This window comes from Myotis davidii, unplaced genomic scaffold (assembly GCF_000327345.1).
Source record: "Myotis davidii unplaced genomic scaffold, ASM32734v1 scaffold497, whole genome shotgun sequence".
Classification (NCBI taxonomy): domain Eukaryota; kingdom Metazoa; phylum Chordata; class Mammalia; order Chiroptera; family Vespertilionidae; genus Myotis; species Myotis davidii.
In genome coordinates this window covers 2,225,042-2,251,143 of record NW_006288434.1, presented here as the reverse complement: position 1 = coordinate 2,251,143, position 26,102 = coordinate 2,225,042, and the positions used below count along the sequence as shown (strand labels likewise).

Genomic DNA, 26,102 nt, shown 5'->3' with positions numbered 1-26,102 from the left:
CGGCCTGCTTCCCTGTCGGGGGGGAAACCCCGCTCCCCCGGCTGTAGGTGGGGGTCCTGCAGGTCTCCCCTTTCTCAGACAGGAAGGGATCGGCTCCCCGGAACACTGCCCGGAGACGGGCCCTTGGGAGGAGGTGAAACCCCCTTCGGGCTTCAAGATTGTCCGGGGACCCAGTTCTCCCGTAGTCAGCTGTCCAGCGGGGCCCTTGGACTGAAATCCCTTGGGCTTCATTGTTGTTCTGCGCGTCCTTTGCAAGGCATCTCGACGCCCCGCGTTACTTTCTTCTCCATCTCACTCGCGCCCGCCCCCCGCGCACCCCGTGATCCCCACAGCACAGACCGCGTGTGGTCGCGGTTCCCCGGAGAAGCGACTTCCTCCGCGGGTGGGAGCGTGTCTGTAAAGGACCGGATTTTCCGTGCTTTTCCCAGTGGTCGGTGCCTTCCTGCCCTCGGGGAGAGCCTTAGCTCTGTCTGCACTTGGACGTCGGCATTTGAGTTCATGGCTGATGTCCCTGATACTCGCTCTCGTTTTGTTTGTTTGTTTTGTTTTTGTAGTAATTGACTCGGAACCCATTTCCCGGAGAGGAGCTGCGTTCAACATGGTCAAATAATGAAGTGAGGCATTTGAACGCTTTATCTTCGGACGGAAATCGGAGCGTGAGAAGAGCGATGAGCCCACGCCAGGCGGCGGAAGCGGGGATCTGAAGAGGATGGGAATGTGGACGATGCTGTGGCTCTGCGTTTTCCTGCCCCTCGTGAGAGGGCACAGCCTCTTCACCTGCGAGCCAGTGACGGTGCCCAGGTGCACGAAGATGGCCTACAACATGACGTTTTTCCCCAATCTGATGGGCCATTACGATCAGAGCACTGCCGCTGTGAAAATGGAGGTGGGTTGTTCTTTGTACCTTTATAGAAAAGTCGTTTATTGCTCTGCTCTGGAATAAACTATGAGGGTGACCCCCCCCCTTTTTTTTTTTTAAAGACAGGGATTCTTTCAGTTGTGTACAAGTCATAGTTGGAAGAAATCCTTTTGAAGGTTAAATTACGCTACAGATGTTTTGTGTACATTCGTGGCCTTGTTTTGGGGGACTTGCTTAATATGGGGTTCGTTTGATGTAAAGTAGAGTTATGAATGATTTAGAAATGTCTTGCACCCGGCAAATATTTTGCTTTTCCGAATCAATTATGGTAGTTCCGCTAATAATGTGAATTCTGAATTTTTCCTAATTCATTGAATATGCAATCGATATTGCCTGGACTACATATATTTTCTTTTCCTTTTTTTTTTTACTGTTATTTTTAATTTATTGATTTTAGAGAGAGAGAGATAAAGGGGGAGAGAGAGAGATCGATGTGTTGTTCTACTTACTTATGCATTCATTGGTTGATTCTTGGACGTGCCCTGACTGGTGATGGAACCCGCACCCTTGGCTTATCAGGGCTTAGAGTACATATATTTTCATAAGTAGTTGTATTGTTCACGAGGCACCGTTTTCTGAAGCAGATTGATTATTGGAAGATTTTGGGGCTGTAGATAGTGTTTTCCTAAAAAAAAAAGTGGCTTTTTTAAGGCACTGAAATATTCTTTGTAAGATACTTTTTAAAAGAAACCACATGTCAGGGGCAGGGCAGAGTGATACTAAAGGTCACCTGAGGTGCCTCAGTTACCTGCGTTTGGCTTAGAGATATGCAGGGTGCTGCGGAGGTGTGGGAAGCAAGAGGTACCTACAGATCTGTTAGGTTGATAAGTCTCATGAAGGAAAGGCGACAAATGTTCCTGTAGTTTTTCTCCAGAAAAACTTTCCAAGGATGGTAAGCGCTTCATTCCCCCTTACATTGTTGCTAAGGGATGAAACCCCTATAATTTTAAAGTAGACACTACTTTAAAAACTGACCAAACTTGATTTTACAGCTTCAAAAGTCTCCCATTGTTGGTTAGTTGAATAGTTGTTGGACTACCTCATTGTAGACTCAGGTCTGAAATAGGAGGGCTGTTAAATACCAGCGTCAATTACAGATGGTACTATTGCAGCCTCTCAGTGGTCTTTCCACCGGAGCGAGATGTGATGTTAAACACTGAGCAAATGGTGCAGTGAGACTTTCATTGATTAATCAGAACTATTTTGATGGCTTAATCTGATTAAAGTAAAGTGTGTAGTGGAGACAACTTCAAGGAATAGTTGTCATTCATTCACAGTTTCTCTGAGGAGAGTACATGTTTTATAACTCATGTCTTATAAAGGTCTTAAAATTTTTAAAAACCTGGTTCTCTTTCTGTGTAGTAGCTACATACATTTTAAGTTTGAATGCTGACCATCAGCCATATAAATATAGACCATTTAGAATTCCTAAGGGAGAGAAGCATCCTGCTAATAATAATAAATACCTGTAATTCTAAGATAATAAGAATTAGCTTCTATTCAACACATCCTTTTAAAATCAATTATTTTTGCGGTGAAAAATAGAAAAGTGTTGTTTGCTTGTTTATTTTACTTACCTAGCTTCTTTTCCAGGTAATTTTGTGTCTGGACATTATCAAGAAGGCATGTTTTGTTCTTACTTCCTTTATTTGAGGATATCTTCGTTATATAATCTTCCTTGTGCACTAAGCTTCCTTATAGTCTTTGCTATTAAATTCTATTACACAAAGCGTACTTCAGTAGGTTTAGGACATAAAAGAAGAAAACCATACAGCATTAACTTAAGCCGACAAAGAGGAAAGGGAAAAGGGAAGGCAGACTGTCAACCTGAGTCTGACTGTACGTCCCTATGTATGGTTTCTTCGGTCCATGGTGCTGTGCCTTTCTTATTGCTCATCCTTATTTGTCCTCAGCCGGTGGCATTCTCTTCTAGTTCCTGTATTGAATTTCCAAAGTTCTATAATTTGAAAGTTGTAAGTTAACTGTAGATATCATGCAGAGTTTCTTAACCTCTTTTGTGCTGTTGATCCCCTCTCAGAGTAAGAGAAGTTTTAAAATTTAAATAAAGTGAGTAGGGTTACAAAGGGAAACAATTATATTGAAATATACTTCTGGTGATAGGCCAGGTTAAGAACAACTGAATCCTTCATTGTGTGGGTGAAGAAACTGAAGCCCAAAGAAGTTATAGTGTTCACGGTCTGAGCACTATATGACACTGTCTTCTCTCTCAACATGGACCATAATGGCATCTTTAACCTTTTTTTTAACCCTTGATCATGATAAAAAATAAAATATCTTCTAAGATTCAGAATATGATATGTTAATTATTCTTTGCTGCAGCTTTGCAAATTTCATTTAGATAAACATTAAACTGGGAAGCATTTTTTTTAAACCTTTGGCTCTACCTCCCCTCCCCCCGCCCCCATCTGTGTGTTAAATACAAAGTCTTACTAGAATTTTTACCTGTAAACCAATTTTTAAAAATTGATTTTAGAGAGAGGAAGAGAGACACCAGTCAGTTGCCTCCTGCATGAGCCCCTATCAGGGATCTAACCCACAATCTGGGCGTATGGCCTGATTGGAAACTGAACCCACCACCTCTTGGTGTTGGGGATGACACTCCAATCAACTGAGTCACACCGATCAGGGCTAGTTAGAATTTTTAGATCAAAAATAAAATCTTTAGCCTTCCGTCACTCCTCTCTGTGGTACTAAAGTGATTTTACTAAAATGTAAATTCATACAATCTACTTTGGGGTTAAATTCCTCACTATTTTCCTGAAGCTGGAGAAATAAAGACCTGACTCTAGAGTGGCTCTTCTTGTCTCTCATCTTATCCCTTCCATTGTATACGCTCTACTTCAGCCAAACTATCCTATTTATAGAACTCAAATCCACATTATTCTCGTTCACTTCTGTACCTTTGTGCATAGTATTGTATCCACTGCCTCTCTTCACCTGCTCGGTTTCCTCAGATCTGAATTAAAGCAATAGCTGTGCTTAGTGAAGCCTTCTTTCACCTTTCTCCCAAACTTATTTAATCAGCTCACTCTTCACACTCTAATCATGTTTAATACAGGTTGGGGAAGGTAAGTTGTTCATAGGGAAAATAATACAATAATTAATAAATAATAATACAAGAATAAACTCTTGTTTTGCATATTCACAACTGTAAACCTAATTTTGCCCCACCCCATATATACGACTGTTCTCATACTTACCATGCTGTGTTGCAATTATTGAAATGGCTCTCTCACTAGATTGAAGCTTGTTGAGAGTAGAGATGATATTTATTCATTTCTATCCCTAATGCCCAATACAGTGCCTCTGGGCATGGTAGATGCTCAATAAAGCCTGAATAAAGAAAAAGGTGGTGTTTCCTGTTCTAATAAATCAGCTAAGAGAATTTCCCCCCAAATCTTTACCTTCCGCCTTTATCTTCTGCAATGTCCGAGTGAAACACATTCTGATATTTTTAAGTGGTTTGTGTATCATCCACTTCCAGCCTGAGCCTCGTTCTCATAAAATACATGAATTGACATCTTCTGTGTTCTTTCCCATGTTAGCTTGACACATGGGTGTTAGAATTTATTTTAAAAAGTTTATTTTTAACCATTTGCATTTATATGGAGTGAAGGAATTCATCTTTTGATTGGACCATTGTATTATAAACTATATGTGTCATGTTTTTTCCCCAAACATTGCATTTTAATACTTATTTGTAGTCCAGACAACTATTAAGTTATTAACTGCCTTTATCTTGACTTTTAAAGTGTTTTATGGCTTTTCCAAAGAATAGCTGGGTTTTACACCTCCAGCCCAACTGCCTTTGGTTCCTCCTGGTTCCTGCTGCATTTCCAGTGTTCACTAGGAATCAATATTAGGATGAGGGGCTGAAGAAATATCCGATGTTGGGCTCTCTTAGCTTTCAGGAATTTCATATAATTCTAGAGATCTATCTCACTCCTCTTTTATGCCTCAGTTTTCATTTTGTATGATGGCTATCCCGTTTTATAGACCTTATAGTAGTTATAGTCACTGTAAGTCTGTGATTATATGAGATGGTTTAGAACAGTGGTTCTCAAAGTTTAGTTTATAGACCAGCAACCTGTGAACTTGTTAGAAATGCAAGCTCATGGACCCCATCCCAGCCTACTGAATCATGACCTTTGAAGATAGAGCCAAGAAACTGTATTTTAACAAGCTGTGCAGGTGTTTCTTATGGATGTTAAATTTTGAGATCTGGTTTGGAGCAGGAAATGCAAACTTTCCGTAAAGACCCAAATAATAAAACATATTTTGGCTCTGCAAGCCTTACAGTCTCTGTCACAGCTATTCAACTCTGCAACTGTAGTAGAAAGCAGCCATAGACAATATGTAAACAAATGAGTGTAGATGTATTTCAGTAAAATTTTATTTACAAAAACAGACAGGTTTTTTTGGTCCACAGTCTATGGTTTGCTGAACCCTGTTTTAAAGTACTTAAAAGTACTATAAAGTACCATAAGGATTAAAGTACTATAAGGATTATACATGTATAGCATGTATAAATAAACATTATTTTGCATTCTTGTTAATATGTTACCTGAGTTATGTGTTATTTACTTTACACATAAATTTTAAGTCAAGTTTATCAGAAATGAAAGGCTTTCACTGGGATATCCTGTTTTTTTAGTTTTATTTCAGAGATTGCTTGAAATCAAGGACTTTGTCCCCCCCCCCCCCTTGTTTTGTTTACTGAAGCTAAATTCATTTGTATTACAAAGAGTTAATTTATAATTCTGAATAGTAACTTGGCTTCTTAAAAAGGATGTTGTACAGTCTAATTCTCCCAGGTGGAAAAACAAATGGCTGCTGGTTTTCCATTGTGTTCCTCTTTGTTTCATATCTAGAGCATTGTTTCTGAACTTGTTAGGTTGATGTCCCTTGAGAGACTGATTTCATCCAAAGAGAGCTGAGGCTGAGCTAGGGAAAATGGAAACAGGAACATTTATTTTTCTTTTTGAATTGCCTTCATTGAGGTCTAGGCAAAAGCAAAGTCATGTATTATGTTTGGAACAGCATGTGGTCATTCCACTTTTGAAAAGTCTAAAGGGAAGTGAGCCAAAGGGGGTAAAAAAACAACCCCTTTCCTTGTCACCTGTTAATATGCACTACTAAAATGTTTCTATTCAGTCCTATATAATAAAAGGCCAGCGACCATAACGGCGTCACGACCAGAATGACCAATCGACCAGTCGCCATGAGGTGCATTGACCACCTCTCAGTCCCTCCCCCCAGCCCACAGGCTCCTACTGCTGGATGGCCAACAGGGAGCCGAGATGGGTGTCAGCGGCTGGGCAGGACTAGGGACTGGTGAGCTGGTGGAAGGCAGACCTCTTGGTCCCTCCCCCCGGCCCCCAGGCTCCAATCTCCAGATGGCAAACAGGGAACCACAGGGAACCGGGATGGGTGTCGGCGGTGGGGCAGGCCTGGGAACTGGCGAACGGGCAGAAGATGGCCCTGATTGCAGGCTATACCGAGGGACCCTACCCGCGCATGATTTTGTGCACCGGGCCTCTAGTCTGTGTAATAAAAGCCTAAGTGACTGTAATGGCGGAACGACTGGTTGCTATGATATGCACTGACCACCAGGGGCAGATGCTCAACATCCTGGACTGCGAGAGGGCTCAGGCCGGGCTGAGAGACACCCCCCCCCTCCAGGGTGTGAATTTTGTGCACTGGGCCTCTAGTTAAAAATAAAGGGAGAAAAACTGTACACAGACTTACAAAAAAATCTATTTCCATTGGGCAGTGGTTTTTAAACATTTTCATTTTTCTGCTTGTAGAAGAGTCTAGTGGACCCATTCCTTTCCTCCTTCTCTACTTTTATATCCCTATATACAGGCAAGAAAATGTTTAGTGTGACTAACCTATTTATTTTTCAGAAAAGGCTTTCTGAAAATGGCGGTAACTAATCTGAAAGTAAGCTATTGAGTTCTTTAAAATGAAATAGGTATTGAAAAGTCAGTTGTGTGTGTGGTGGCTACTGTTGTGTTTCTTTCAGACCATGGGGCGGCTGTTGTGTTGTGACTCTTTCCTTTTCTTGAGGTTGTGGCATGTAGATAATGAAGCCTTCTTACTCGCGTTTGTATATTTTTCATGTATTCATTCATTACTGTTTACTGATTGTGTACCTGACTGTGTAGCTTCCCCAGGATTAGTTTTGCTAGATACAAGTTTTAAATGAAAAAAATTGACACTTCAGTGGACAGATTTTTTTTTTTTTTTTTTTGGTAATGCCAACCAGTTACTGTGTATATTTGTCTAATTTCCAAAGAAAATTACAGCTCTTTTGGGTAAATAATTAAAAATTTGTAATGCTCTCTGCTAGGAAATATTTTAAAAATAGGAGCTTTCCAATATGGAAATAAGGCAGATTTTTGTTTCTTATTCTCTTGTATTGCAGGCTGCGCTTTGCATTCGTTAAAGAAGCTGACTTGCCTGAGATTGGTCACGTTCATGAAAATAAGTGGCAGAGTTTTTACCACTTTATTATACAGTAGCTCATTAATGTTCTCAAACGATTTACTATCCTTGTAACCACTTCAACAGTATTTGTTCTGTGAGGTGTAAACCTTTAAGGACCCCTTTAGATCCTTAATGAGTCTGTTGTCTAGCTAAGGCAAATCAATTATTTTTTCCCCAGTCACTTTCTCTCTATTTTAATTTCCATCACTAGAAATTATCTTTCTTTTTGGTGCCGTTTTAAAGTAAGAAATAAGCTTTTAATATTTCTTGAGAGTTACTGTGTATGTCACCATGAGTAGAAAGCATAAATCCTGAAGTGAGAACCAGATGCGTGTCGTCAGTGGGCCTTGCTCACTGGTAAAGTGGCTGCTTCCATGTACCAGTGCGGTTCTCATTCGTGCTTCAGAAAAGTGAGGAATGTTTATATATCTTGTGCCTTTAGCACAAACGGAGGCAGGGCACAGCCAAGACACCGCTGCAGAACCACTCTGTTTAGGCTTCGTTTTATATATTTTTAAAACATCAAAATATCTTTCTTCTTTTGATCTCTCTATTAGAACTCTAACCCAGCTTTTCTTTCAGGATCTTACATTGCCACAAACCCCAGGCCCATATTATGGTTCCTTCCGTTTTCATGTTATCACAGTATGGGGGACCTAGTTGGTGTGTTTTAAGGAAAAGGTGGTAGCATGGCAGAGGTAGTCATTCTAAGAGTATGAGGAATGTGCTCGCACTGCTTTAATTCTGAGCAGGCCACTTGAAGAAGGAATGCTATCTGAGTACACCTGATGTCATGAGTAGGTGAGTTAGGTAACACGCCACTCATGGAAGGTAGTTTGGGTTAATTGGTCTAAGTGTCCCATAGTTGTATCCAGTCTGTACCAGGAAGTATTAGCAAAACCAAGGTGGAAGGTCCCTTTTATTTATGTGGGTTAATCTCCTCATTGGCACATGTCTACGGCCTCATCAGCTCTATGTCCTAAATACAGTGGAATCTCAGTTCTTCAACTTAATTTGTTCCGAAAGGCTGTTCAGGAAGTGTTATTGTTAAAAAACTGAATCATTTTTCCCCATTAGAAATAATATTGAATTAATCTGCTCCAGACCCCCAAATGACTCCCTGCTTTAACCTTTCTCAATTGCTTATGTTATTGTTTCACACCCTTAGCAACATCAACACTCTTGATGACCTCTCTATGTTTTAAAATTGTACTGATTGTCAATTTTGCTGTACTTGGTAGCCAGATCAGACACCTGAACAGCTCTGTCATACTTTGCAACTATTTCTTTTTTAAGTTTTATCGTTGTCCTCACAACTTTTCTTTTAACTTTGCTGCTATCACTAACCTTTGTAGGACCCACAGGGACTTACTGTGCACAGTATTTAGTAATAATAAGCAGCAAAGCCCGAACCGGTTTAGCTCAGTGGATAGAGCATTGGCCTGCGGACTGAAGGGTCCCGGGTTCGATTTTGGTCAAGGGCATGTACCTTGGTTGCGGGCACATCCCCAGTGGGGGGCGTGCAGGAGGCAGCTGATCAATGTTTCTCTCATCGATGTTTCTAACTCTCTATCCCTCTCCCTTCCTCTCTGTAAAAAATCAATAAAATATATTTTTTAAAAAATAATAAGCAGCAAAAAAAACAATGTGAGGTTTAGCGGTAAATGATTCATACTCACCTGAGAGATGTGGGACTGATCGTATAAGTACCAGCATGAGAGGCTTGTCGGGTGGAGAACTGAAGTGTTGTTTGTCAGCCAAGACATTTTTTCAGTGAACAACTTGGTTGAGAACCAAATTATTCAAGATGGGAGATGGTTAAGAATTGAGGTTTGACTGTATAATGGGCCAGTATAATGTCCTTTCAAACAGTGATATGGTTAGAGCCTCTGACAATGAAACTGAGGCACAGAGCAGGAGAGCTGACGTTCCTCTAAGGCAGTGGTTCTCAACCTTCCTAATGCTGCGACCCTTTAATACAGTTCCTCATGTTATGGTGACCCCCAACTATAAAATTATTTTTGTTGCTACTTCATCACTGTAATGTTGCTACTGTTGTGAATTGTAATGTAAATATCTGAGATGCAGGATGTATTTTCATTGTTACAAATTGAACATCATTAAAGCATAGTGATTAATCACAAAAACAATATGTAATTATATGTGTGTTTTCTGATGGTTTTAGGCGACCCCTTTGAAAGGGTCGGTCGACCCCCAAAGGGGTCACGACCCACAGGTTGAGAACCGCTGCTCTAAGGCATTGCTTCTCAAGCTTTGATGTGTATCAGAATCATCTGAAGGATTTGTTAAAACAGATCCCTGACCCCACCCCCAGAATTCCTGCATCTGGGTGGGATGGAGCATTTGCATTTCTAACAAGTTCCCCGGGTATGCTGCTGCTGCTGCTGCTGCTGGTTCACTGTTTGAGCCTCTGCCCTAAGGCCACTTGGCAAATTGTGCTGCTGTCCCTCCTGGATGAAAGCAAATTGCTTTTGGAGAAAATAGCATTGGTCAGTTTAGAGCTGCATATGAGGTGCCAGGATTGTACTGATTTGCTACAGTAAAGACACCAATCTGGAAAAGCTCTTTAGCCATTTGATTAAGGTGGCTTACGACCATCTATTAATAACGTATCCAGTTGTACTAGAGAATTTAAACGGGCAGATGCTAAGAATTACTGCCCCTGAATATGTTTTTGATAGTGTCACCAATCCGAGAAAGTCCCCTGGTCTGCAGTATTGCTCTTGATTTTCTGTCATGTTAGCAGGACTCCTCTAATGGTTTTCACTTGGCCCCTTCTACCATGACAATATTTATCTAGATAGCAATTGTGCTGTTGCTAAACACAGTATTTGAAGTATACACCCATGGACTTAGGAAATTACAGTGGGTTGGTTTTGGGGTCCCAATGAGCCCCTGTCAAAAGCCTATTTATCATCTAACGTCCAAAAAACTCCGTTTCTGAAGCTGGCACATTAGATCTAGAATTAACATACCCTTAGCTGTGTGACTTAGCCCCCTCTAAAATCGTGGTCTTTCCTCCTGAACCCATCACGTTCAGAAGCAACACAAATGAATAATAGTGTCTTGTAAGGAATATATAATTCTTTTTTCCAGATTCTATCTTGATTTGACCCTTCCAGGACAACCTGCGGTAGAACTGTACTGTACTTACAAGTTGAGACATTGAAGCGTGGTGGAGATGGGGTAGGAGGCTGTTTATGTCCTCGCAAAGTCCATCTTTCAGATGCCTCAGCAGACATGGGATTAGGGTCTGCTGTGATGGCTTTGGGTTCAGAGCACCGCGAGTATTCTGAACCTTGTCATGTATCCCCGCTTCAGGTCTCAGGGCCCCACTGTTTCCTTATCACAGTACCACTAGGTTTATGTGAAAAGGAAATACATTTAACTGATATAATTTGGCAACCTGCAGGATCAAACTCCATTTGGTGTTCAACTTCTTAAGCATTAAGTCTTTTTAATCCTTGTGTTTCACTCCACACCTCCAGCCAAGGCTTCGGATTGCCCGTTTGTCACTCTCTTCCTCAGCCAAGCACTGCCACTAGCGCACTCAGGCCGTAGTCCTTGAAAGTTCATGCTCTTCACTCAGCCTTGCCTTCCCCGGGCAGAGCATTCTTAGACATTGTTGGAATCTGTAGGATTACAAGGATAACTCAATCAGGTTTTTCTGGTATATACCATGGGCTGTCAGATTTCCATCTCTAAATACTGACAGAATATTCACTGCTTTTAGTCTCAGTTTAAGTCTAGAAAACCAGTTCCATTCCTCTTACTGAGATCACATATATAATTGCTGTACCAGTCTGTCTTGGTTGCAAACCATAGAAACCAACTTTGACTAACGTAAGCAGAAAATGAACGAATATTGAATAGCTTGTCAAATCAATGGGGAGGCTGAAGAACCAGGTTCAGAATATAGGGAGGAGCAAAGGGAACGAGGACACCGCTAGGATCATGTCCCAGGACCAGTCTGTCCCAATGTCAATGCCATTGTCCCTCGACACTTATTTTGACACTGGGCATTATAGCCTTCCCCCCCTGCAGTTGCCTCAAATAATCTGTTCTTTTGTACAACCCTCTCCCAAAATGTCACAATACCTGGAGCATCCAAATGGCCAAGCTGGTTCTGTTGTCAGATTGCTCCCTGCATCATCCCTCCTTAAACTTCTGTAGCATCCCACCTACTTTGGAATTCCCAAAAACAGGACTGCTGGGCAGGCAGAAGTGATAGATGTGCCCTCTACGGCTCAGTACAAGACAGACTTACCTACCAAGGAGAACATTTCTTCGTAGTACCTACAATTGTTTTGAAATTTAAGTCCCGCCCTGTTGCTCAAGGCTTTGTCACCCTCTTCATAAACTTTTTGAGCCACAAAGTCTCCTTAGAGATCATCTAGTGGTTCATCGCTCTCATATCACTAATGGATGCTCAGAGACTCAAAGACAGACAAATATCTTCCAAAGGTGGCACTGGAAATGAATGGCAGAGCTGTAACCAGAATGACAGTGCTGGCATCATTTCCAGGCAAGGGTTACATAAAATGCTCCACTTGTTTTGGTTCTCATTGTCTATCATAGTTTGGCTCTGGCTATTTTTCAGGTGGAGGTATTAGTGGTCTTCTTAATTGCCCTTTTCTTCTTTGTCCCTGCTGGTACTAATAGTTAACTAACACAGATTTCTTCCAAGGACTCACCATTCCCTTAAAGGAGCCTATAACTTATTTCTCTGAGCATTAAAACTATCACCAACAGGACTATTTTGGTTATTATTGAATGGTAGAATCTCAAAAGCATTGTTGATAATTTTCCATCTCTTTCCTCTGCTTTATCTTCTAATCATTCCATAGAGTTCTTTATTTCAGCCATCTTATTATTTTAATTTTTCATAGCATCCTATTCTTTTTAATGAATGCAATAGCTTCTCATTTAACATTAACATTTTTGTTTATTTTGTGATTTATTCTGTTTTGTTTTCTTCTGTCCCCCGCATAACCTGTTCCCTCCAAATTTCCCTTTATCTGCTTGCTTGTTGTGGTCTCTGACGCTCATAAGGTTTTACTCAAATGCCTGGTGATTCTTGGCTGCCCGTTAAAGTTGTATGCATTGAAATCTCCATGTGCAATAATGGGGCTCGTTGCTGGTGGGCTTCAATAGTAAGGAGAGGTCAAGCTTTTCCATGGTCACTATCTAGAGGTTTTTTCCTCTTGTCCAAGACTGTTGAGTTTTTTTTTTTAAAGATCAGGGATGGTGGTATTTCCCTGTCTGCCAACCTTTTGGAAACAGGAAAGGAAAAGGATGAAGGCTTCATGTTTCCCTAGTCTTTCAGTCAGTCCAACCTATTTCCACCTGTGCTGTATCTCTGCCCAGATCTGTGCCAGGTAGTTCAAGTCTAAGAACATCTGTAGCTCCATTTCTCCTGGAAATAACCCTGATAGATTTTAGTGGGCATCTGCCTGTTGGGGTGGGTGTGGGGGCATAATAGAGCGAGAAACTGATTTGTAAACAGCCCTCAGTTTTTACCTTTGTGCCTGGAAGAACTGAGACCCTCTGTTTCTTAAGGGCAAAATCAGTTCATTCTCATGTGAGTCCCTCCACTCGTACTTTGTAATCCACCCCCATGTCTGATTAAGTCACCTCACACTCTACTAATAGCTTTCTGTCACTCAGAGTTTTAGGACTTTCTTTTTAGATGTTTCTTTTCTTTGGAAAACTCAAATACATTAATGTAGCATCTCCTGTTCACGTAATAATGGATTAGTATCTTTATTTTCTTTATTGTCATTTTACTGAGGGAACAAGGGAAGAAGGATAAACACATGTGGTCAATATACCATGTTTATCCAGGACCCATCTCTATGCCCTAAAGCGTAATCATCACAATAACTAACATTTGTTGAGTGCTTGTGTTTATTAATGTAGTCGTCACAACAATCTTATGAGACAGTTACTATTATTATTGCCATTTTACAAACGAAGAAACTAAAACACAGAAGTTAAGTAACTTGCCCAAGATACACAGCCAGTAAGTGGGGACCTAGGATTCACACTCAGCTGTGAGACTCCAGCGTTACTTTCTGCTTAAAATTCTCCAATAATATTTCATTCCTTTATTTTAAAATCCAAACAACTTAGCGTGCCATTCGTGCCCCCTGTGATAGGTCCAGCATATTCTCCAGTCTCATCTCTCTCTTTAGTCTGCCCTGGTTCCACCTCTTTGACCTGTTACTGTCACCCTGAACTTCTTGCCCTGAATGCACCATGTTCTCGTGATCCTCACATCTTTTTCATGCTGTTCCCTCTGTCCCCAAATTGCTTTAGTCTCCAGAATACTCAGTCAGTGTTAGGGTATTTCCGCATATACTTATAAATTGAATGTTTGTATAATTTATTTCACCTAACAATTCATGCTTTTGATTTGCTTTGATTTAGCATATCTTCTTAATTGAATAAAATATATTTCAATGTGTCTGAAGGTTCCTAAGTCTAACAGACTAAACAAAATGATCTCAAAACTTGATTGTATTGAGAGTGATATTTAAATATTCTTTGGGATTATAAGTGAAAATGTATATAGTTTAAACAGTAAATGAACTAATTTCTCCATTTGTTATTAAAAATTTTTCTAATCTTATCTTGTTTTTCTTAATAGCACTTTCTTCCTCTTGCAAATCTGAATTGTTCACCAAATGTTGAAACTTTCCTTTGCAAAGCTTTTGTACCAACCTGCACAGACCAAATTCATGTGGATCCACCTTGTCGTAAATTTTGTGAAAAAGTATATTCTGATTGTAAAAACTTAATTGACACTTTTGGGATCCAGTGGCCTGAGGAACTTAAATGTGACAGGTAAATTATGTTTTCAGCCTAAAACAACTAATGATAATGATATTTTAATATTGGTGTTAGCTTTCCAGAATGTTAGTGACAGGCTTTCGTTATTTGATTCAACAAATATTTATTACACCTTAACATATACCAGGCACTGTGGTGATAAGTGTCATGGACACAGTGGTGAGAAAAAAACAGACTTGGTTCTTATTCTCAGGGAACTTACCATGGGGTGGAAGGAATGGAGAGTAATCAAATAATTATACAAGAAATGCAAATTTATAACTGCGCTTAGATATAACAAAGGCGAGGTACATAGTTCTTTGAGAACATGTAATAATGCCTTTGACCTTACCTGGGGAAATGAACCTCATTATCAAGTCACTGACCTTTTTGCACATTAGTCTTTATTAATTATTTTTGTTCCCTTTTCTCTGGACAATGGTAGCTTGTAATTTGAAATATTGTACTGATACAATGAGAATTCATATAATAAATCTGGGAAGGAAGCTAGCTACCTTTCTGTTTATCTATGAACTGAAGAAACTTTATGGAACTCATACATTTCTGCTAAACTCATAATTATTTTTAAGGACAATTGAGTAATACGGTTGCCCTTGAACAACTCAGGGGTTAGGGTTGCTGACCTCCCATACAGTCGAAAATCTGTATATAACTTTTGACTCCCCAAAAACTTAACTACTAATAGCCTACTGTTGACCAGAAGTCTTACCAATAACATAAACAGTTAACAGATGTTTTGTATGTTATATGTATTATATACTGTATTCTTACAATAAAGCAAGCTAGACAAAAGGTGTTAAGAAAATCATAAGGAAGAGAAAATACACTTAAACTATTTATTGAAAAAAAAAAAACCCATGCATATAAGTTGACCCATGCAGTTCAAACCCATATTGTTAAGGGTCAACTGTATATAGTAAAGTTGAAGATGCTCATACCCTACATCTAGGAAATCTCCTTTCACAGAGACTTTCACACCAACAAGGAATCATGTACGGAAATACTGATTGTGACACACAAATACTCCCGTGTGTCACTCAGGTGTGCCTGTGTAAGGGAGGCAAACAGACAAACCAAAAAAAATGGCAACGTGAGTGAAGCTGGTCCTCAGCCTGCCTCTTGGAGATCCTCTCGCCCTTCTTTAATAACTTAAAGGTCACTTGAACTTTAACACCAGTCCAAGAAAGGATCTTATTTCAGCCATCACCTTACTTAGGTGGTTTATCTACTTTGCTTGTGGGCATTAGATAATAAAAATTTACTTTCCAAGACTTATATTTTATATGCATATAAACAGACAAGCCTGTACTTTTTATTTTTTCCTGGAGAGTACTAAGCAAGATAATTTTTTCTTAAATATTTAGTCTTGAGAGCAGACATTATTTTTAAATTATTAATTGATTGTTTTCCAAGTAAGGGAATGTGTATGTTCATTTGCCTTGTATTTAATATATGTTAGTTTGTTAGGACCTCATTAGCAACCACAAATTTTTAGTCAATTTCAAAACTTTCTGCCCAACTAACCTGTAATCCTGTAGGTTTGTGTGGCTTCCCATCAATTATGAATGCATAAGGAACTATTTTATAATTGGAAAGCATAGCATTAAAATAGTGGCTCAATAAAAATTTTGATTATATATTTAATTTTTATAATTTTTACAGATTACAGTATTGTGATGAGACTTTTCCTGTAACACTTGATCCACACACAGAGATTCTTGGTCGTCAGAAGAAAACAGAACAAGTCCAAAGAGACATTGGAATATGGTGTCCAAGGCATCTTAAGACTTCTGGGGGACAAGGCTATAAATTCCTAGGAATTGACCAGTGTGCACCTCCGTGCCCCAACATGTATTTTAAAAATGAAGAGCTAGAGTTTGCAAAAAGCTTTATTGGAATAGTTTCAATATTTTGTCTGTGTGCAACTCTGTTCACATTCCTTACTTTTTTAATTGATGTTAAAAGATTCAGATACCCAGAGAGACCAATTATATATTACTCTGTCTGTTACAGCATTGTGTCTCTCATGTATTTTATTGGCTTCTTGCTAGGCAATAGCACAGCCTGCAATAAAGCAGATGAGAAGCTAGAAGTTGGTGAGACGGTAGTTCTAGGCTCTCAAAATAAGGCTTGCACCATTGTGTTTATGTTTTTGTATTTTTTCACAATGGCCGGCACTGTGTGGTGGGTGATTCTTACCATTACTTGGTTCTTAGCTGCAGGAAGAAAATGGAGTTGTGAAGCCATTGAACAAAAAGCAGTGTGGTTCCATGCCGTTGCCTGGGGAACACCAGGTTTTCTGACTGTTATGCTTCTTGCAATGAATAAGGTTGAGGGAGACAACATTAGTGGAGTTTGCTTTGTTGGCCTTTATGACCTGGATGCTTCTCGCTACTTCGTACTCTTGCCGCTGTGTCTTTGTGTGTTTGTCGGGCTGTCTCTTCTTTTAGCTGGGATCATTTCCTTAAATCACGTTCGCCAAGTGATACAGCACGATGGCCGTAACCAAGAAAAACTAAAGAAATTTATGATTCGAATTGGAGTCTTCAGTGGCCTGTACCTCGTGCCATTAGTGACACTGCTTGGATGTTACGTCTATGAGCAAGTGAACAGGATTACCTGGGAGATAACTTGGGTCTCTGACCATTGTCGTCAGTACCATATCCCATGTCCTTACCAGGTAAAAGCTATCGTTTGTATTGTTTCATGATTGAATTTTAGCATAGAAATGTTTCCGGGAAATATACTTGGATTAATTATGAGCATAAATTAAAATTTCAGGTGAGAAATCCAGTAGACATAGGATTGATTTCCTCTACGTTCGTTGAAATTGGGATAAGTGTCTTAAGGTTTTTCAGTTTGTTATGATAATAAAGTGTCTTTTTTTGCTGTTCTTTTAGAAATTACATAGGGTTGCGAAGGCAGATTAATAGAAATGAAGAAAAGACAGAACAACAGGTCTTGGGGAAAAAAAGAGAAGTAACTTCTGAATTGGAAGTTGTTTTAAATTCTTTAGTTAATAGGGGGAAATTTTATTTGGGTATATTTAATTTGATTGGGTTATCTTATACATTTTTGCAGACTATTTGCTTATAGAAACGAAACTTGATTTTTGCCTAAACCATACTGTCATTTCTTAACTGACAGTACAGTTAACACATTGTATGTGGGAAACGTATTTATACGTTTTACATTGACTGATAGTAGAGCATGGGACACGTATTAATACGTTTTTTATAGACTAGCGGTAGAATGCGGGTAACGTATAAATACGTTTATTTTTATACTTTTTTATTGCTCTAAAGGGATGCTAACATGCAAATATACAAATTCCAAAGGACAAAATTTGGTTCTCTAACACATACAATGGTGAATTATGTATGTACTTCCAGGTATAACGGTAATCAATCTATTCAACTGCAAAAATGGCCCGCGCCACCTGTTAGCGAGCGATAAAAACTACCCGCAAGCAATGTGTTAAGAAATGACAAAAGTACAGTTGAAATGAAATGTGTTTCATATGCTCCTGATGTTTATTAGTATAAAGGTGGAGTTAAGATTAAAGAAGTAAATTTCTGAAAATAAGAGAAAATTTAAATCATTTTAGTTGAGGTTTTTAATGAAAAATTTTGTTTTAAATAGACTTTATACATTTTTCTTGAATATTTATACCTGGTAATATATGTTATATTGATTATGAGTACTATCATCATAGTGTATCAAATCAAGCAATATGTGGGCTGATTATCTTATCTAATAAAAGAGAAACATGCAAATTGACAGAAACTTCGCTACACCCCAAGCCACGCGCACCAGCCAATCAGAGCAACTATATGCAAATTAACCCAACCAAGATGGCGGCTGGCAGCCGCGGAACTGGAGCAAGCAGGAGGCTTCCTTACTCCAGTGATGGAGGAAGCCAAGCTTCCAGCCTGTCCTGGCCAGCTGTGGCCTCCACTAAAGGCAACAAAGATTCAATTATAGAAGATAAATAAATCCCAGATACCTGCTTCCAGCCAGCCTCCTCTGGGAGCTTGGGTGGCTGGGGGCCGTGGCCAGCCTGCAAACAGCCATCAGCCCCTCACCCAGGCTGCACTAAGGATGTCCTACTGCAGCTTAGGCCTGCTCCCCGCTGGCAAGTGGACATCCCCCGAGGGCTTCTGGGCTGCCAGAGGGATGTCTGACTGCTAGCTTAGTTCCAATCCCCCGGGCAGCAGGCCTAAGCCAGCAGGTGGACATCCACTGAGAGGTCCCAGACTGAGAGGGCACAGGCCAGGCTGAGGGACACCCCTCCCCCCAAGTGCACAAATTTTTGTGCACCAGGCCTCTAGTTTTACACAATAATTTATATCCTAGAAAGTTACTACATTTTAGCATAGTGGAACCTATTTAAATACTGGTGGGTGGAAATGATAGTTTTACTTGCCTTAAACATACTGTCCACAGCCTGTTATCAGTAGGCTGTTTTTACTATATATTAAATAAGGGAGCTATGTCTTAGAGTTATCCCGACACAGTAAATGTTTTCTATATTCTCAGAATTTTTGGCAAACTAGGAGGAAAATGCAATTATTAAATACTACCAAAATTTAAAATCTATGATTTTTAAAAATTATGTTTCATGTAAAGAAAGAAACTATAAAGTACTAGAAAATACAATGAAAAAATTCTAAACTTAAAGTGGAGACTTAAAACTAGGAGGAAAATGCAATTATTAAATACTACCAAAATTTAAAATCTATGATTTTTAAAAATTATGTTTCATGTAAAGAAACTATAAAGTACTAGAATATACAATGAAAAAATTCTAAACTTAAAGTGGAGACTTAATAAATATGATATAAAATTCAGAACTTTAAAAGAAATAATAGCTAAATTTGACTACATTAAAAAAATTTTTGTGTATGGCAAAAACCCCCACCATAATCAAAGTCAGAAAATCAACTGGGAAAATTTATTCACACATCACAACACAGTTGAAGGGCTAATTTCCTTGATTTATAAAGAGTTTCTTTAAATCAATAAGAAAAAAACAATAATCTGGTATAAAATGTAGAGGATTCACAGAAAATTAATCCTCTGACATGTGCAAAATGTAAGAGAATTGCAAATTAAAATTATAATAAACTCTGGCCGGTGTTTCTCAGTAGTTAGAGCATTGACCCAACCACTGAAGGGATGCTGGTCCAATTCCCAGCCAAGGGCTGTACCTAGGTTACAGGTTCGATCTCTGGCCTGCTGGGGCACATGCAAAAGACAACCAATCTATGTGTCTCTCTCACGTCAATCAATGTTCCTCTCTCTCTCTCTCTCTCTCTCTCTCTCAACCTCTCCCCCCACCCCTTCCCTCCTTTCTACTCTCTAAAAATCAGTGGGAAAAAAATCCTTGGGTGAGGATTAACAATAACAAAATTATAATGAAATGATGTGCCTACTTATGACATGGCAAACATCTGAAGGTTTATAGCCACTATGTTGGTGGAACTGTGGCAAAATACACATTCTCAGACTTCGTTATTTAATCAGTTCAACCTTCTGTGAAAAGCAGTTTGACAGTATCTATCATTTAAAATGCACATATTCTTCGATCATGCCCTTATGGGAATTTATTGACGAATCTGCTCACAAAGGTGAGTGATTGCCTGCATACAAAGATAGTCACTGCAACAGGATTTGCAATGGCAATAGGTTGAAAATAACCTAAGTATCCATTAATAGGACTACTTGAGTAAATTATGTTCACGCAATAGAACAGCCTTTAAAAATAAATGAGAAGCTCTATTTCTACTGATAGAGAATGGTCTCCAAGAAATATTAGTAAGTGAAAAGAGCAAGATATAATATGGAATGTATAATATTTTGATACTTCTGTAACATCTAAAAATAATGTTAAAATTTATACTTAGAAAAAAGTATGGATTAATTTTTATGAAATTTTCACTTTAATGATATTTATTTTGCTCTAACAAATCAAGATTTTATAACATAAACACCAACAATATGTAAAGATTCTAAAATAATATGTTGTTATAAGGACTTTAAATGTGTGTGTTTTTGTGATAGATTAAAGTGAAGGAAAAATATAAATATTTAGAGGCAAATATTTGGCAATTATACTTCTAAGGGGGAAAAGTTCAGGAAATCAAGTCAAGATTAGGAAGGCCATCCTTCCTAAACATATTAAAGTATTTTTTCCTTTCTAGCTATATATTTTGACATATATATAAGGTTATTTGTTCAGAACTTAGGTAAAGAATGTATTACACTTAAAACACTTTATTATGGAAATTATTTATAAAATAGTAAATATTTTATAAAAATCAGACAAGATTTATATTTTTTGTTCGTTTTGCATTAACTTATATAGACTTAAAATATATCACTGAAATTTTTATTATTCACCATTTTTTTTACAGGCAAAAGCAGAAACTCGACCAGAATTGGCTTTATTTATGATAAAATACCTGATGACATTAATTGTTGGCATCTCTGCCGTCTTCTGGGTTGGAAGCAAAAAGACATGCACAGAATGGGCTGGGTTTTTTAAACGTAATCGCAAGAGAGAGTAAGAACCTATTGAATTATCTGACACTATCTTAAAAATAAATTGCTCAAATACCAAGGAACTATTTAAATCATCATTGCACTGGAACTTTATTATATCAGTTGTTTCAAGTATGGAAATCTTCATGGAGAGAGATGCTTTCCTCTGGCATTCATTATAATAGGCTGACATGTGCTATTCTGTTCAAATATGAATGAAAGATTTATAAAATGTGCATTTTCTTTCCATGGCTTATAATATATTATTACTACTTTCATTGGATTCATTATTTTGAGGATAGCACTTTTAATAATTTTATCCTTTTTTATCAATGCTAAAATATTAAATGGGATCAAGTATATGTAAGGAAATCTATAAAGTATGATTCGGATGTGATGTATTATAGTTATTATTTACCTTTAAATTTTATTACACATAGTGTTGACTTAAAATTTCCTGGATTCGATTCCAGTCAAGGGCATGTACCTTGGTTTCGGGCTTGATCCCCAACAGGAACCAACTGATTGATGTGTCTCTCTCATCGATGTTTCTAACTTTCTCCCTTCCTCTCTAAAAAAATCAATAAAATATATATTTAAAAAATTTCACTTATTTACCTTGCCTAAGATGGTAAAAATTCAAACTTAAGGAATATTCTGTAACAATATAGTAGATTGACATTTCTGAGTGAATAGTTCACTTCAGTTACTTATGTACATTGTATACTATGTATTATCAATAGTGTACAAGAGAGTTTTTTAAACCATCCCCTGTTGGTTTAATTAATGAACTTTTTTGTGGTAAAAATTTAAGAACTGTAGACTCTTTCACAAATAAGTTTTTGAAATCTGAAGAACTGCATTTAACTGGACTTTAAATTTTTTGCACTATTACTATGTCTTTTCCATATTTATATACCCACACTAACTTCAGTATAACTTGCTAACGTTAATGTTAGAAAGAAAACAGTTGAATTTAAGCAAAGTCCACTAATCATATTCTGTGTCCTCTCTCTTCTGGTTTACTTTAACATTTGATACACTTACATATGCTACACATAGAGTTCGGCCTCTACTTTAGGCTGGTTTATGTTTCCTTGCCCTCATTCTTTGGTGTTGCCTATTTAATTCCTTACCAGTCTACTATGTATATTGGCAAAGGCAGCTAACAGTACGCATAAAAGATTTCACTTCATGGCAATCCACTTACTACTATATCTCATAATAGTTATGATCCCATATTTTGTAAGTAATATAAATCTTATATAATTTTAACTGTACTGAATAAGGGCTTTTAGCACAGCTATGTGATACGCTTTATGGCTTCTAAAATAACGCTTACCATTTTTAAGTAAATCCTCTCTTTTCTTACAGTCCAATCAGTGAAAGTCGAAGAGTACTGCAGGAGTCATGTGAGTTTTTCTTAAAGCACAATTCTAAAGTTAAACACAAAAAGCACTACAAACCAAGTTCTCATAAGCTGAAGGTCATTTCCAAATCCATGGGAACCAGCACAGGAACTTCAGCAAATCATGGCACTTCTGCAGTGGCCATCGCTAACCACGATTACTTAGGACAAGAAACTCTGACAGAAATTCAAACCTCTCCAGAAACATCAGTGAGGGAAGTGAGAGAAGACGGAGTGAACACCCCCAAACCAAGAGAACAGGACTGTGGGGAACCTGCCTCCCCAGCCGTATCCAGCTCCAAACTCTGTGGGGAACAGGCTGACAGGAAAGGCCGGGCAGGCAACGGGAACGACAAGAGCAGTGTCTCTGAAAGTGCACAGAGTGAAGGAAGGTGAGCTTTGCTTTTGTTATCTTAAGTCAGGACTATTTTGAACACTGCATTATACATTTTTTATCAAAGGGTAACATGTTTGGAAAGAGAGCATTCTACGAGGTGACATGTTTATACACTAATCCAAGGAATTTTGGATTTCAGAAGTTGTAGTTCAGCCTATGAATATTCTATTTTGTAGTTTAAGTCTTAGCTTGGAGAAGGGCCTTCATGGATGTTGTTCAGGTAGTACAGTCACGTTCATTTCTCTGGTAATTGTTAAGAGTTGCATGCATATTTAGGTAAATGTTATGATTTATCAGAAATATAGGCTAAGTTTTATTAAGGTTGATCTATATTTTAGTTGAAATTCCAGTTTGGTCTTGGGAAGAGGTGAGTGTAACTTCCACGTACTCTGTCATACCATCTTCAGGCTAAGTTTTCATTAGTACTGCTTTATGGTAGTGTCTAAAAGGTATTTGCCAGTTTAGAGTCGCCAGGGGTGGGGAACCTTTTTTCTGCCAAGGGCCATTGGATATTTATAACATCATTAGGGGGCCATACAAAATTATCCACTTAAAAATTAGCCTGCTATATTTGGTCAAACATTTAATTAACTCACCCCGAATGCCTTGGCAGGACCAGACCAAATGATTTTGCGGGCTTTATACCGCTCTCAGGCCGGGTGTTCCCCATCCCTGGTAGACAAAGATGATTATAAGATGTTTTTATTTTCTGAGCATGAAAGGATATTGACATTATCTTTAATGGAATTTTCCATATAGTCATTGGTGATCCAAACACAGCTATACATGAAATTAGCCAGAATGCTGACAACTACTTGAAGGTCTCAAGGTTGTCTTACCTCACCCTTCCAAGCTAGGCCAAATGCACCTTCTCTGTGTTGCTGTAACAGCTTTTGCATCCCTGGATTGTAATTAGATACATGCTTTCATCCTCCACTAGATTTGTAAGCTCCTTAAAAGGCAGAGCTGAGGTCTTACCGTTGTATTCCCAACTGCTTACATAGTCCGACCCATGGTGGAAAATCAATAAAATGTTTGCTAATCTGAGGGCAGGAAGCCTGTCTTACTAATTGTATTCCCCAGGAGACACCATGCTCGGCCCATGCATGAGTGGTGCTTGACAGTTTCCAAAGTTAGCAAAAATTATTTGAAAATAAAGTATTTGTGTTTTGAGGTGTTAGAGTAGACATACAATTTTAGTAAATTATCCTATGATAAAGTGGACACTGGCTGGAAGTAAAACTCAAGAAAGTGAGTAGCAGTTATAAGGACATCTGGCATCACATCTGTGCTTGGAATGTATGTGTGTCAATTTCTGTTCTTTACCTAGGGTGGCTCCAAAAACTGATGTTACTGAAACTGGCCTGGCGCAGAGCAACAGCTTGCAGGTTCCCTGTCCTTCAGAGCCAAGCAGCCTGAAAGGCTCCACATCACTGCTCAGTCACTCGGCTTCAGGAGTTAGAAAAGAGCAGGGCGCTGGCAGTCACTCAGATACTTGAAAACCAGGTTCTCCCGTCACTTAGAAGCGTAAGTGTGTCACACTGGAGGCGGCCAGTGCACCGTCACATAAGAACCACTATTACAGTCTTCTTTTGTACTTAAAGTTGCATTGCCTGGTGTTACACTGGAAACAAGAAATGCTGGGAATAATATGATTCATTTCTCATAGAGGTTAATGACAACAATATCTGGAAAACAGAAAAGTGCAGGTTAATAATATTTTTTAAATTGTGTGGGAGGAGGGAGTTAGAGGAATCTTCCTTTTTTTATTTATGAAGATTCTGCTCTTGTTAAAAGTATTTTAAGGTGTACAATGCTATTTTACTTTTATGATATAAAATCAAGATTTTTCTTTGCTGAAGTATTTAAAACTTATCTTTACATCGTTTTTATATATTTGAAAATAAGTTTATATGTATTTGAACTTTTTTAAGATATCCTGGAAAATCTACTCAAATATTTTATTATGTTATCTGATATCTTATTTTCATACTACTTTGGTAGCTTTTACACTGAATTGCTAAGAAAATTGAAAAATAGTATTCTTTTGTAGTATATAAAGAGTTGGCACACCAGAGGTGTCACAATGGGAATTCAACTAAAAAATCCACTTACCGTCTTCAGTATGTGAATTTCACGTCTCATTGTTTTAGTAGTGTCACAGCTCTGTTACACAACTGAAATAAGGTGCTCATTGCAAGAGTGATTAATGTTGTTTATATTACGTTGCTTGCTGATCCTTCTGCATTTTAAAAATAAAATGTCCTGCAGGATTAGTAGATGGGCTGTTACTCTTCTATAAATTAAGCCAAGTGCAATTGATTTTCTTTTTTTAATGTTTCATGCCCACCCAGGATTGTGTTGTTATGACCACTACAGTTGCTTATACTTTTGTCTTTTAACATTTAGAATACTACAAAATGTTTGTATTTGTGCAGTATCTTTTTCAGATATTATGTAGAATTCGTTTCTGTAGCTAAATGGGATTTTGCTGAACATGAAAAAAGTGTGTTAGCAATATTAGTGCCAATCAAATGGAAAAAAATGTAGTCCTGATAAAATAAATTAAATTTCATATAATATACTTTAAAATACTAAAGAATATTCTTAATTTTGTTTCTAATTATTATTCCTCAAACAGATTTTCTGTTGCTTTTGGTTTTTTCTCTATTTACCATTCTGTTAAAGCATACAAAGAAAATTATCATGTACTGTTTGGAAAATGTTGTAAATATTAACTTTTCCACATTTGTTAACTTTGTATACAAAAACTTTGTTTATGTGATCTTTTCAGGAATAAAATTTTCTTTATATAAGAGATTGTAGAGTGTTCCATGTTATGTAGTGTGGTCCTGGCCCAGGAAGTGGCATAATCTTTCAGATCAGCAGCTCAATGACTAATAAGCCAGAACTTCCTTTTTAAATAATTTTTTATTTTTCAATTACAGTTCACATACAATATTATATTAGTTTCAGGTCTAGTGATCAGACATTTATATATCTTACAAAGTGATCACCCCGATAAATCTGGTACCCATCTGACACCATATATAGTCATTACATTGTTATTTACTGTATTCCCTCTGCTATACTTACATCCCTATGACTATTTTGTAACTCTCTTAATCCTTTAACCTTTTCCACCCCCTTCCGAACCCTCCTCCCCTTTAGCAGCCATCAATTTGTTCTGTTTGTTTTTGTTTTCTTTGTTCATTTATTTTGTTTTATAGCTTACATATATAAGTGGAGTCATGTGACATTTGTCTTTTTCTGTCTGATTTATTTCACTCAGCACAGTATCTTCTATGTTGTTGCAGATGGCAAGATTTCCTTTTTTTTACTGAGTCATATTCCATTGTGTATATATATACACTATTTCTTTTGATATGGACACTTAGTTTGTTTCCATACGTTGGCTATTGTAAATAACGATGTAATGAACATATTAATGC

General features: G+C 38.1%; 1 protein-coding gene across 1 annotated transcript; it reads left to right on the top strand.

Annotated features, from left to right (window-relative positions):
* The first annotated feature begins 552 nt into the window (after positions 1–552).
* Positions 553–25,242, top strand: FZD6 (frizzled class receptor 6). The gene is made up of 6 exons (XM_006760268.2): positions 553–886; positions 14,100–14,296; positions 15,965–16,982; positions 20,719–20,867; positions 22,220–22,645; positions 23,981–25,242. Exons 1-6 carry the CDS (start codon positions 710–712, stop codon positions 24,147–24,149), a joined length of 2,136 nt encoding a protein of 711 aa, XP_006760331.1. The 5' UTR covers positions 553–709; the 3' UTR covers positions 24,150–25,242.
* Positions 25,243–26,102: the final 860 nt, after the last annotated feature.